The sequence below is a fragment of the Corticium candelabrum genome, chromosome 14 (genome assembly GCF_963422355.1).
Source record: "Corticium candelabrum chromosome 14, ooCorCand1.1, whole genome shotgun sequence".
NCBI lineage: Eukaryota > Metazoa > Porifera > Homoscleromorpha > Homosclerophorida > Plakinidae > Corticium > Corticium candelabrum.
In genome coordinates, this window is record NC_085098.1 from 2,169,019 (window position 1) to 2,182,737 (window position 13,719).

At 40.1% G+C, this 13,719-nt stretch overlaps 1 protein-coding gene across 2 annotated transcripts; it reads right to left on the reverse strand.

Moving 5' to 3' along the window:
* Positions 1–27: 27 nt before the first annotated feature.
* Positions 28–13,681, reverse strand: LOC134190127 (H(+)/Cl(-) exchange transporter 3-like). Of its 2 annotated transcripts, XM_062658551.1 has the most exons (19): positions 13,667–13,681; positions 13,302–13,609; positions 7,161–7,717; positions 6,438–6,644; positions 6,299–6,379; positions 5,819–6,001; positions 5,653–5,742; positions 5,226–5,281; positions 5,094–5,165; positions 3,641–3,782; positions 3,475–3,560; positions 3,293–3,414; positions 3,109–3,223; positions 2,688–2,783; positions 2,552–2,616; positions 651–758; positions 460–584; positions 234–328; positions 28–168 (listed from the first exon to the last, which is right to left on the reverse strand). In XM_062658551.1, exons 2-19 carry the CDS (start codon positions 13,570–13,572, stop codon positions 78–80), a joined length of 2,562 nt encoding a protein of 853 aa, XP_062514535.1. In that variant the 5' UTR covers positions 13,573–13,609; positions 13,667–13,681; the 3' UTR covers positions 28–77. The 2 variants fall into 2 exon arrangements, with proteins under 2 accessions (XP_062514535.1, XP_062514536.1); XM_062658552.1 differs by lacking the exons at positions 13,302–13,609; positions 13,667–13,681 and adding an exon at positions 7,775–7,826.
* Positions 13,682–13,719: the final 38 nt, after the last annotated feature.

Sequence of the window (13,719 nt, forward strand, 5' to 3'; positions counted from 1 at the left end):
CTTATTCTACGTACACAACAGCTACTAGTGCAAAATAAGAAGAATGGTTGCACTTAAAGATTAGAAATCATAAACTTCTAATGGAAAAGTATCGACTCAGGGTCCATGTTGGTCATCTGTGCAATGTGCCGTAGCAAGTCTTTCTTGGTAATAATTCCTAGTAGACGACTACCACACAATACAACACATTGATCAAACAATACACTACTTCATAAGTAGCATTTCATTCTCACCCATTGTGTGTGACCAGAGTGTGCCTAAGCCCCATTTTACGAAATATCTCAATAACCGTGTCTATCGGTGTTTGATCAATAATACAGAATGGACTCTAGGCAGACAAAGGCAGTTTGATCAACGAAACAGTTTACATATTTCACTGTGCAGAGAGTTGCTGCTTGGTGGTTCTATAGTTGTCTGTCTGCGAGTTTGGGAACTCTAGTCTACGTTTGTCTTTCCTACCTTGTCTAGCCATAAGTTGAGACTGACAGGATGACTCTGTTCAAGTTCTAAATGTCTTGGTATATCACGTGTAAAATAGACAACTGACTCGCTTGTAATCTGTGTATCAGCGCTGCGAGCATGAGCTGCACAAACAAGAAATTACATTTGTCATTACTTCATCATGAAAATTATCTGCGGGGGACTGTCACCAAGAGCACGTGCAATCTCAGAGCTATTGACATAGCCTGCCAGCAACTGTGAATCCTCACTCAAAACAACTGGGAAACCAAAATAGTCAGTCTCGTCCAACAAGTGCTCTATAATACAGTGACAAGCAGTTATATCACCATACAGTAGATAGACAAACCAATTGTAATAATATTAACACCAATCATATCATTCATAAAATCTTCACACAACAAAGGTATAAAATAGTCCAGCATTGTGGTGTCGAGAGGGTTTGGTAAGAGGGTAGTATAACCAACAAAACAAATACAGTAATAAGCAGACTAATTACACAAAAGTTAACAAGAGATTTGCAAGTTCAAAGATGCGATGGATACAACTTGGTCATCGTTTGCCTAGTTATTCTATTTTGATGCAATTCCAAGAGGTTACTACCAAATTTACAACTTCAACAGCAGCTGACACTGAGACTCTGTGAAAAGATTCTGAGGTGTCAGTGTTAAATGACAAAGTCCCTAAAATTTGAAAAAAATGTTTGAAATGTTCAAAATAAAAATAAAATCAGAACAGAAGACACAGCGAGTTCCTAGATGACTCCAAAGACCGATAACTCATTGCCAATGAGCAGTTAATACTTCTGCACATGTACAGCTACATGTACTTTCAGTAGCAAGATACGTTTCTAACTGTTTAGATCAACTACCTCTACTAAAACAGGTAAAACAACATAAGTGACTTTCTGTTGTTAGGCTTATAATGTGACTGCTGCTACTCAGGGGTTTCCCTAAAGCGTGACGCAATGGCGCAGCGCCACGAACTCTCCGCCTTGCTATCCCCGCCTCGGCGCGACATGTGTATGCACAAATGTGGGGGAGTGCGAGGTCGCATGCGCAAGTGAGCTGGAACCAGCCGATGCACAATACCGGATCTCAAGCAAACGCATATCAAACTATCATAACATGAATAAGCGTATGAAAAACGTTACTGCCAATGTTACAATAACATTATGTGTCAATTGTGTCCATTTACAGTAGATTATAAATGATTACATCAGAACTACTAGTAATTTCAAGGCTCAAAATTGAGGCAAAGCCCACTCAAATAAACCACTCCCTCCAGCGCCACGCTACTTTTCAATCCTGGAGAACCAGTGACTACTACATCCATCTCTCAGTTTCCAAACACTAACACCAAGGACTACCTATCTCCAAAAAAATCCCAGACCTTAGAGGTGTTGTTTGCTGTGTTACAAAAATATATTATGCATGTACAGTAGACCCTGCATTATCCGCCTCCCCCCTTTGAGCAAGCCACGGAGGAATAGGGGTTGGATAAGTGAAAAGAACGGATAATCAAAGCGTCAGAATTTCAACCGTACCTTGGAGTTCCAGTCTTTTTTTTAGTCCCAGTATGTACATGGTATGAATTCTAGCACATGTACAATATGCTAGTGATGACATGATTGCACAAAGACGTTAAATGTGTACTAGATATGCAAACTACAATCACCAAACAGTTGGAAATAATCCTAGAAGCCTCCGTATCTTTCGTCGCCATCACTGTACGTTGTCACTGCGCTTGCACAAAACGGGCTTGTGACGTCATTTCCGCTTTGCCAACACGATCGGATAATCAAGGGTCAGGTAAGCGAGCGTCTACTGTAATTGCTAAAGTCACAACTACACAAAATGAATAAAAACCTTACACTACCTTAGAAAATAAAGACACACACACACACACACACACACACACACACACACACACACACACACACACTACACAAACAAAAAATCAAACAAACACACCACAAACAAACACGGGAACATGCGTGCACGCACACATACAACATCCTGTCATATCATATATTGTTAGCATAAACATGTAAATAGTGAGAAAAAGTTACATTAAGTTTCTACTTTCTCACCAATGTCTCCAACAGTGGCACTTGTGGCTGGTATGGTTTGTAAAGGAGGCTCATTACAACGTGGTCTATTGAAAGACAATAGAATGAGAAAAGAACACACGTTACAAAACAGATTGCAATCATGTTATCTACCAACCTAGGCCGCATAACATCGGCAGCTAATGTTGTATGCTTAAATTCTCGCTTGCTGTCCATAAATGGATAGCCATTCAAGTGAATGTGACCATCATAGCTGACAATTCAAGTCAAGGATATAAAGGCAAATAGACAAACAAAGATAAACATTCAAACAAACAGGCAAACAGACAAGCATGCAGAAAAACAAACAAAGCAAACAGACACAGAGACAAAATACAAGGCAACACACACACACACACACACACACACACACACACACACACACACACACACACATGCATGCACGCACACACACACACACACACACACACACACACACACACACACACACACACACACTATTAGACAAAATGCCTCAACAATTACATAAATTGACAAACACAAGACAAATAGCTAAGTGACACTCTCAACATGGATACATTCCATCTCGACCAAATGCATCACCAACCCATTTGCTTGTTACTATGGCAACCATTAACGGAATAATATAAGTAAGACCACCCGTCAACTCAAACATGATTACAACCAGAGACACTAATTGGCAGCAAAAAATCTCTCAATGGCATCAACCACACATACAATAGAATGCAGCAAGTAGTTCACCAGTCATCCGGGTCACTCCACCAAGAGATGCTGCAGCCCCCACCATTGCATAAAGACCAGGGATAACACAACCAGGTGTAGCCTCACACATCTGTTTGAAGAGAGGATGAGTGCGATTGGAACTGGCAATACAACATTCGAGTTAGAAACACACAGTTTGCAGTACTGCAATAGACGCTCACAAGACAAGTTGTTGAACAAGAATTCCAAATATTCGACCAAAACATGCACCCACATACATCGATGGAATAAAGAGTCCAGCTGGTACCTGACACACAAGTGACAAAAAACAAAAGTTAGCCACAAACATTATACGTTTATGTAAACCAGAAAAGCACTTTATTGTACTTTTATTCCAAAGGTGAATATGGTGATGATTCCCTTAAAGATACAGGCTAGAGCCAATTCCCAGACACATTTCCATAACTCGCTGTTTGCTAATCCAAACACGTAGCTATCATGCTGGTTTTCCAATTGAATTGCATAGTCACTAAACATAACAACCAACATATACATCATGAAAACAAAATAGAAATGAATAGAAAAAATTTCTACAAAAAGACTGGGAAGTATGTACAATGAGCAGACAAAAATGCAAGAAGGGGCAGACAAACATGCAAGCAGGAAGTTGACAGTGCCAATAGACAGGCAAGTAAGCTGACCAGCAAGAAAGAAAGCAGACACATAGATGACATACAAACAGACAAAAAACAAACAGACAACAAGGTCAGTAGGTGATTGGGTCATTCAATTTTTGGCATTCCAATATTTACGTTTCTAATTTTCTCATTTCTAATTTTTACAACAAACACATCGTCAAACAAGAGCCAAAACAATCTTTAATTTTTAAAAATTGACAAATGACAACAGACAAATGTGCAACACAGTTGTAACTTGGCAATTAGCAGCCAAAAACCACTTGTGAAACTAAACGAAGCTGAGTAACACTACTAGTAAGTCTACAGCAATGCAACTCTAAAACTTAGCCATGTACTACCTGCCAAAGTTGACACAACTTTATGACAAACCCTACAAACTGACTTGCATTGGTCAAAAGCCATGCATTTAAAGTCAACTGTATCCCAGTTTTGAGCAATTCGTGTGTTTCAAGAAATGCTTTGACAAACAAATACACACAGACATCCACCCAGGCAAGGCATATGGACAAGAGTAGAGCAACCAGTATGGTTATAACGTACCGTATTCGTCAACAATATTGCCCATACTGAAATAACGTCCATGCCTATGCAGCAGGTCAATACTTTCTGCCCCAAACATGCTCATGCCCAAGTATACACCCAAGATACGCATGCACAGAATAAACAAAATTGTGTCTGCAAAACGTCTGTCTCCATCTGTGTGTGTTTGATAAGCTGGTGTCGGTGCTGAGTGAAAGTGCTTACCGCTAGACTCATTGACGGGCTTCAGGCTGACAACTCTGGTTTGTGTGTAGTGTTTAGTTTCTGCGTGTATGCTGATGCTGTACGGATACCAGTACCCTTGATCTTGCAAATGGATAATTGCAAGCATTTTTGGTATTTTTGTCCTTGGGTGTTTAGATGACCATTAATGACTGGTCAAACGACAGCATTTTACGACCCTGTATACGCCTGGGACCAAAATAACACCCGGAGCCTAGTATACGCCTTAAAAAGTGCTTCTTTTCTATGCAAATACGGTATGCTCTCAATTGTCGCTTCCCTACACATCTTACTTGCAACACATGTGATACAGGTTCTTGTTGCTCTCAACAGACCATAGAAACAATGTAGTACAGTATTTGTAGATACTAACAACTTACCAAAGAGGATCTCCAACATCTGCTGGTTCACACTGTCTGAACAAACGACCAATAGTTGCACTTGCTCCTCCTCTACAGAAAGAAACACATTATCGCCAACTCCTTGCTGTGTTACCCCAACCAGACACCAACCGAGTGAATGGACTAATGTATGCAATCACTGAAGTAATAACTGCAATAACAATCACCTAGTAACAAATACAACAACATCGTTCTTCATCCAGATGTATGCAGCATGCATGTGTGTGTGTGTGTGTGTGTGTGTGTGTGTGTGTGTGTGTGTGTGTGTGTGTGTGTGTGTGTGTGTGTGTGTGTGTGTGTGTGTGTTCTTGCATTCACCAGCTTTCTTTCCTTCCTCAGTTTCTATGTCTGTAAACATTCTGTTTGCGTCCATTTGCCGTTTGTCTGACTACTTGTATGTCTGTCAGCTTATCTGTATGTATGACTTCTTTTTGTGTCAGCTTGTCCATTGGCCGTCTGCTTGTCCATCTGAGTGTCTGTCTGTCTATGTGTTCATCTGATAACTTTCTACATCTGAAATAACATGTGTTACCCATACCTCCAAAACTGCATGCTTCCCTAATTTACTTGTCTTCCTCAGTTTTGACCATTTCAAGTTGATTTTAATAAAGATAGCTCCATATAAACCCTACAAGATCCATCACACATTCTCTCACATATACATGAGGTTAGCAGCAAAAATTTCAAAGATACAAGCTGCTCACCCCAAGAATTCCAAGAAAAATAAAGCAGATCAATTCTGCAATATTCCACGGACCGTCATAGTTAGCATAGAATAAGACAAGTTTTCCAGTAAAATATGGATTCATGTAAGTGAGAACCAACATTGCAGTCAAAGCAGAGAAAAAGGAACGCCACAACACCTTGTGAGGAAAATAGTAACTCACCTGTACACAACATTTGATATTATAAATACATAAACGCAAAGACCAATGCTTTACAATCCATGAAGAATTAGATGACAATAGCTATCTCCTTCATGCATACAAACAAACAACACTAGCAGCCACACTACTAACATTAATTGGCACAATGACATTCAAGTTTGCAATAACATTCAAATTTGCGAGTCAAATTATGAGGAAGCACTTCACAAAGAGAAAAACAACCACCAGAAACAATCAGTAGATAAGCATGCATCAGATGTTGAAATCTGGCTCTGATAATTAAACAAGCTGCCATACTTCTTCTAGACTAAACAGCACGCCTCCAATAGGAGCTCCAAATGCAACAGACACTCCTGCTGCAGCAGCAGCTGACAACACCTGCACAAAGACATAATTCTTACAAATCAGTTCATTGTTTGTTTGAAGTTTTCTTCACCTCTCTCTTCTTTGCTTCATTTTTCCTATACTTTGGAAAAAGTCTTGAGAAAATGTTGCCACAGCAACATGCGACATGTACTAGTGGTCCTTCTTTGCCAAGACTGAGACCTGCAGCAACTGCTGTCATCATTGTGAGAGCTTTGATGAGAAGAGTCCAAGCACCAAGATATCCACGAATAACAAAACCACTCAAAATTGTCTTCACCTACAGTCAGTGATAAATGTCCATGTTATTAAAATGTAAACAAACTATCAAGCCATAACAGATACACCACACACAAGTCTTTGCCACATACTGAAACTAAAAATGAAAACACAAACCAGAACTGAGAACATACTTAGAACACTAAAAATGGCTAAACTCACTGTTTTAGCCACAAAATGTATTTTAAAAATTGTCTGTGTGTGTGTGTGTAACACATCTGTAGCTCAATTACATTTGGTAAGAGAAACATCTGGGACCCTCAAGTTGCAAGTTCAAGTCCAGGATGAGCACAGGTGTACTTCACTTACTAAGTTAGGCTTGAACCTCTCAACTCGCGTATGAATGAGTAACTGGTCACTGACTGGGGATGGGCAAGACCTCTGGCTTGACCATGTCCATTTTTTGTACATATGTGCATATGTGTGGGTATGCAACATCACAATAAGAATTTTCAACCAACTCCATTCACACAAACATCTCACTACAAACTATCAGTGCACCATATGCCTCACAAACCTCTGGTATGCCACTCCCACAGGCATACGGAGCAAACACTTTGACCAGCACAGCAGACAGAGCGGCAAATGCAACAGCAATAGCAAGGTACAAAATGTAGTTGACAGCATATGATGTATTATCTCCATCCACGTGAAGTAACTGTGACCACTCCTTCCATTCAGAGCAATGATCTATGTTAAACAATGTGTCATTGCTTGGAAAACAACAAGCAGCTTTGTCCAACCAGTAACCATACGAGCATACACCTTCCTTTAAATCACCCATCCAGCTGGCACCAATATCAATAAATCCAGCCGCCACACCAGCAGCTACACCCACAAAAAACACAACCAGCCATCCACTCCATGCATCATGTAATTGATGAAAGCATCCAGTCCATGATTCCCGACGACTGCGTTTCAGACGTTTGTGTCTCAGCCGATCTCGTTGTCTATCGTTGATCCAATCTATAGTGTGGAAATCATCATACTGTGTAGATGATGGATCAAATGATTTAGCCCATTCTGGACTACTAGGTCCTAGTAAATGAAGTCTTTCTTCATCCTCGGAATCATCTACATATGTAAACAAATGGTCAATATCAAATTAGAATATAGTACCATGATGCATACATGATCTAATAGTAGCAACACAAACACTGCCTTCACTTCTTTCAGTATGTTGGACCAAAGTTGAGTCATTAAATGCCTATTTTAATCAATGCCACATACTCTACACAATTACTGTATGCTGCAATAAAATTTCCTTTGGTAAAGACACACACATAAGAATGTGTATTCCTCTATACATCATTATGTATGTATATCAACAGATTAACTATATTTATAACATTGTGAAGACAAAGTTTCCCGTTTAGGTACTTAGGCAGCTCTTAGTTTGCATTCCAAAAGCAGGACCTATAGTTCTATTGCTGTTATATACAGTTAATTCGCTATAGCAGAAAATCGCTTAGAAACACTAGCTGGAGTCAAATAATGTGTCCAGCTGTACATGATTATGATGACCAAGCACACGCTTCACATGGTGACACTAGTGCAGATAACCTAGAGGAAACACTAGAAAAAAGATACAGAAGCAAGTGCACCAGTCCACTGTGACTCACTGAAAAACATGTCGGGTTGTATAACTGCATTTCAGCTCTGTGATGCAGTCAGCAAGTACATAAAACCAGTGGTTTGATTCCCTTGCTACTAAATGTGTAAATGTGCTCACTGACCATTTTTGGCAGAGCTATGGCCTGATATTGATGACGATGTTGATTATGGTGATAAAGAATAACATTTCTTTCTAAACATTTGAGTCTCCACTTATGAAATAAGAATTGAATCCTTCTCTTTGTTCATTTGAATAGACGAAGCCCCAAAAGTGGGAGCACACTTCCTTGTGGAAAACGTACTGAAAACTCTGAATTGTCTTGGCCTTGTTAGTCATACCCTTGCACTGCTGAATTAGAGAAAGCATTTCCCTGTCAAAAGGAATCAAACAGACTGGCACAATTGACTCGCCCTGTCTACAGTATCCGACCTGATGACAGTCAAATCGTCCATGATGAGCACTGACAAAGATCCAACACCTTTCATTGATTTATCGTTACATTCCAGTGATCGTAAAAGACAACGACATATCAAGGTAAATGCAGAACAATCAAAACGACTACATAATGCTCTTTTGCAAGTAATGGAACACTAATTGAAATCAAGCTTGGCTTTAATTAATAGCATAGTTTGCTTCAAAATGGTTAGTAGCAATTACTGTTAAATTAGGTACATACACTGTATGCAACAGTAGACCCCTGAAGCACCTTGCCTTCCTTAATGGGGCATTACAACCCCAAGGCACCAGGTTTTGCTAATGGGGTAGGGACTCTGGACCTTGCAACAACAAATGAAAACTAGAGGTTTTAGTGACTTTCAAACACTCCTTGAAAGTGTGCCACTTTAGCACTGTACAGCAATTTCTTTATAATACACTTTTGTCATCTATTTCAGTTTCAGATTATAGATTTTAGATGAGGGCCGTGGTGCTTGTTGCTGCTGAGCTAGGCTGTGTCTCCACTTGTTGCTCTTTAAACATGTTTAGACTCTAAACATGTTTAGCTAGACAGCGACTCCACTTGTCCATTTTATGCAGGCTATTAAACGTCTCGAGAACAATCAGAGACACAAGTCTCTGTCTTCGCCGAAATTTCTCTCTGCGAACACTCTGCATCAGTCTACGCCGTCACTGACATTGCCTAATTCTGTCTTCTTCCAATATGTCTCTAAAGAAAGAAAAATGACAGCGCAAAAGATCTAACATCCATCCTGCATTACTATCACGTGACCGTTAAACCTAAATCACTTTCGTTAGTAATTACACTACCTCTGAAACATGTTTAGCAAAATATGTTTAGGTTAACAGTTAAGCAGGTTTAATGCTAGTGGAGACGCGATTATTCTTAAACATGTTCAGACTTATTAAATAGGTTCTAGACATGTCTAACCCATAGTGGAGACGCGCCCCTAGTACAGAGTTGCCAACTCACACGCAACTTGTGTGAGTCTCACGCAAGTTCCTTCAGGTCACACGCTCACACACAAGGAACCCAGATCTCACGCAACTTTTAGATGGCTGGAACTAGATCCGCAGTTGTCAGGCAGACGTACATGTACAGTGAACCTGTAGGTACACCGTAGATTACGTAAAAATCTGTAGTGTCTGATAGTAACTAATATAAAATCTAACGAAACTGCCGTAAAGTGATCGATGATTACAAATAATCACCAGTTGAACTCCCAAATGCCTGCGCTGGCAATAATTGATAGTTCGGAAATCGAGAATGCATAAAATAGTCCCGTATATTACAGCGCGCGATACGTGTATGCAAATGTTTTGAATATTACGCTACATGATATCGAGGAAGCGACCAACAGTGAAGACCCTGCAGGAAAATAAAGATGTCTTTCACCTAGATACCCCAGGCAAGTCTAGTTCTGAAACTGTCAAAGATATTCAGCCTACTCCTATGTCCGCACATCCTTTCCCTCCCCCTTTTCCAAAAGAGGGAGGGGCTGATTATGCGAGATTGATTTACTGCATACGTAAACTATATTGGTTATCGTTACTAGCAGAAATTCTAATTCTGTTAGTACTTGCTACTTAATTGTCTAATGCGCATTGACACATGCACTATGTGTTGATCAGACATTGACGACGATTTTAAACAACTTCTTAGCACATACCACCAACTGCTGGTCTAAGTCGGAGTCAGAGGTATCAGGACAAAGTAACAGTTTCTACTAGTAGATCCGAAACAATTGCAACACCTAATTCAAGAAGATCTGAACATCACTCGGATAGTGACTTGAATTCGAATCAGTCGAACATTACCGGTTTACAAAGCAGTAAGAGAAAGAGACTGCACCTGCAACACTTTTAGATTCTTAGATAACTACTAAGAGACACAAAGGAAAGTCAAATGTTAGCGCTGAACCAAACGCTCTAGAAGGTCAACTATCTCTGATTCAAACAGAGGAAAAACAACCAGTAGAGGACGAATTGGAAACAGAGCCGCCTTCAGAACAAGACAGTGTCAGTGTGGAAGGTGCTAGTGCTTATGACAGTAATCTTAGGCGAAAATTTGCAAGTGCTGCAACGTACAAATGCAAATTCCAAAAAAACCTCACAAAGAAGTGGCGATGCATACAGCCTGTGGTAAAAGCGTCCATAAATTCTATTGCACAGTGCGCAGATGTACAATTAGCTGTGGTCACATGGGAGAAGAAGCCATTCGCCGGCATGTTACTGGAAAGAGGCACACAGAGAAGACAGAAGAAGCTAACAGAGCCATCCTTCAACCGTCACTGAATATCCCCAGAGCTGATTCTGCATTGCAGGATAAGGTTAAGAATACTGTGTTAGTCTAGATACATACATACATAAACGGTATTTTCTCTATTTAGATTACTAGATCTGAAGTCAAGATGACGTATATGATTGCTCAGCATAACGGTTCAATGTCTCTAGCTGTTAAGTCTCCTTGTTCGAAATATTTTTCAGACAGCCAAACAGCAAAAAGATGTTCTTGTAGTCGCACCAAGTCGACATGCATCTTAAACAATGCACTAGCTGAAGAAATTAGAGAAAATGTTGTTTAAGGCCATTCAGAAAGAGCCGTACTCTCTTGCCATTGATGGTTCTACTGACAGAAATGACGATAAGAAGTTAAATCCTTTGACTGTACGATTTGTTGATCCTGATTCCCAAAAAATTGTTTTTCAACTCCTAGCTAGACATGTGTCTTACCAAGGGTAAAGAAGCTGGGACGGCAGCTATAATTTTGAATCAATCAACGAGGTAATTCAACGGCTTACTATTCCATGGAGCTATTGTGTTGCATTCAGTGTTGACAACGCTAGTGCTAATGTTGGACGTCGTAACTCTATTATGACCAGGGTTCATTCCTTGAACCCGTCAGTTTCTTTCGTTGGATGTCCATGTCATATTATCCGCAATACAGCTCGTGCTGCTACCAAGGCCTTTATGGAAGTGACTGGTTGTGATCTTGAAGATATGACGACTGACTTGTTTTTCTGGTTTTGAAACAGTCAAGACTTTTGTTCCTTTTGTGCTGTAGAATACAGAAAGATACTGAAATGTGTATCAAGGAGATGGCTGAGCCTAGAAGAAGTCGTGAACAGGGTTCTACTAGAGTGTGAAGGTTTGAAGTCTTATTTTCTGTCTGAAAATTGCCGAGATGCACGGTCTCAGAAATTGCGTAGATGCTTTGAAAATTCTATGAGAGATTTTCTTTTATGTTTTTCCAAGCATCTCTGCCTGCCTTCACACAAGCAAACAAACTGTTGCAAAGACAAGAGCCTTACATTCACAGGGCTGGATCCAGAGGGGGTTCAGGGGGTTGCAACCCTCTCTTTTCCAATAGGCGTGGTTCAATAATTTTATATAATTTCATTAGAAAAGAGAAAATTAGTAATGCTATAAATAACAGCTACCAGGTGAACCCCTCTTTCAAAAATTCCTGGATCCGGCTCTGCATTCATATTCTCTTTGACCGATTGCTTGAACTAGTTAGATCGTTCTTGAAAAGATTCATTAGCCTACGTGTTATACGTCGGGCTACAGATATTACAGATTCATCAGTCAGAGCGTCAAAGAACAACTGCCAGACAAAGAACTTTTTGTTGGATAAGCAACAAATCAGATGCTCAGAATGCTAGAAAGAGAAGGAGATATCACGTCTCTCCAATGGAAAAATTTCCTAGCTGGTATTCGTAAGTTCTTCGATGCTGCAACCGCATATCTTACTTCTCGTTTTCCATGTGAAGAGGCTCTTTTCCAACATGCAGTAGACGGACTTCAGGACAAGACAAAGTGCAAATTTTGCATCTGTACTCTATTTCGTTGAAAAGTACAATGGCGTAATTAATTTCAGTCACACCAAAAATGATTCCCTACAATCTGAGTTTTTAGACTATCAGATGCTTAGCTAGTGATAGCTTTCTTCCTGAAGATGTAGACAAGGATGGTTTCAAACTGGGTAGCGAATGGGCATTTCTAGCTAGGGCCAAACATGCTGATGGACAGGAATGATTACCTCTTCTCAGCAAAGTTGCCAGGCTGGTAGCAACTATCCCTCACTCTAATGCTGAAGAAGAACGGATTTTCAGCATGATTCGGAAGAACAGGAGTGAATCTCGACCGTGGCTGAATGCAGAAACGACTCTAGCATCTATTACAATGACAAAATTAGCTATTACGCAGGAAGCAAAAACGGCTACAATAAGATATAACAGAAAACGCAAGAATGATAGTCAGATGTTGTTTCGAGACGAAATTAAGTAAGGTTGCTTTAGTTAACTAATAGATTATCAAATACTATCTACATATCCAGATTCAACGGGAGAGCTATATACTTTCGTGTTTGTAAAATTTATGTATTTAGTTGTTTGTGCCCACGCCCATATGCAGATATAAGTACACTGCACTAATGAAAATCTGAGATCTCACGTATTTTCAGTATTGCAGGTTGGCAACTCTGCTAGTATACAGCACATTATGGTGAACCAAGCGTGACAATGCACACGGAGTCAATAAAGTAAATGATACCAAATCTAAAGTCTAACAATTCTTGTTTCTTACCTTCATCTGTATTGCCACTTAGCAACGGGCTACGCTGCTCCGTTTTTTCTTCATCTTGACCACGTTTCTTACTCGCAGACGTGGACACGCCTGAGCTCGACCTAACCCATCTGCTAGCGGACTGGACGGAATGATTAGTCAATTCTTCCTCCCTTTCCATCCTTAGGCTGTCTGCTCTAACGCGCGCTATCTCTAAACGTGACGACATTCTCCCTGCCTGATCTTCACTCTCTGTAAAATCAACGATCCGTCTGAATTCAGTTGACATCATAGACAACCAGATATAACAAAGATTTGTTCGTAACAACCTAAAACGGAAATACAATGTTTGCTAGTGAACTCGAAACTAGAACTGGTATGCGCACCTTCGATAGTTTGGAGCATGCGCAATTGGCCTACGATGAGATGCCTAGAGCAT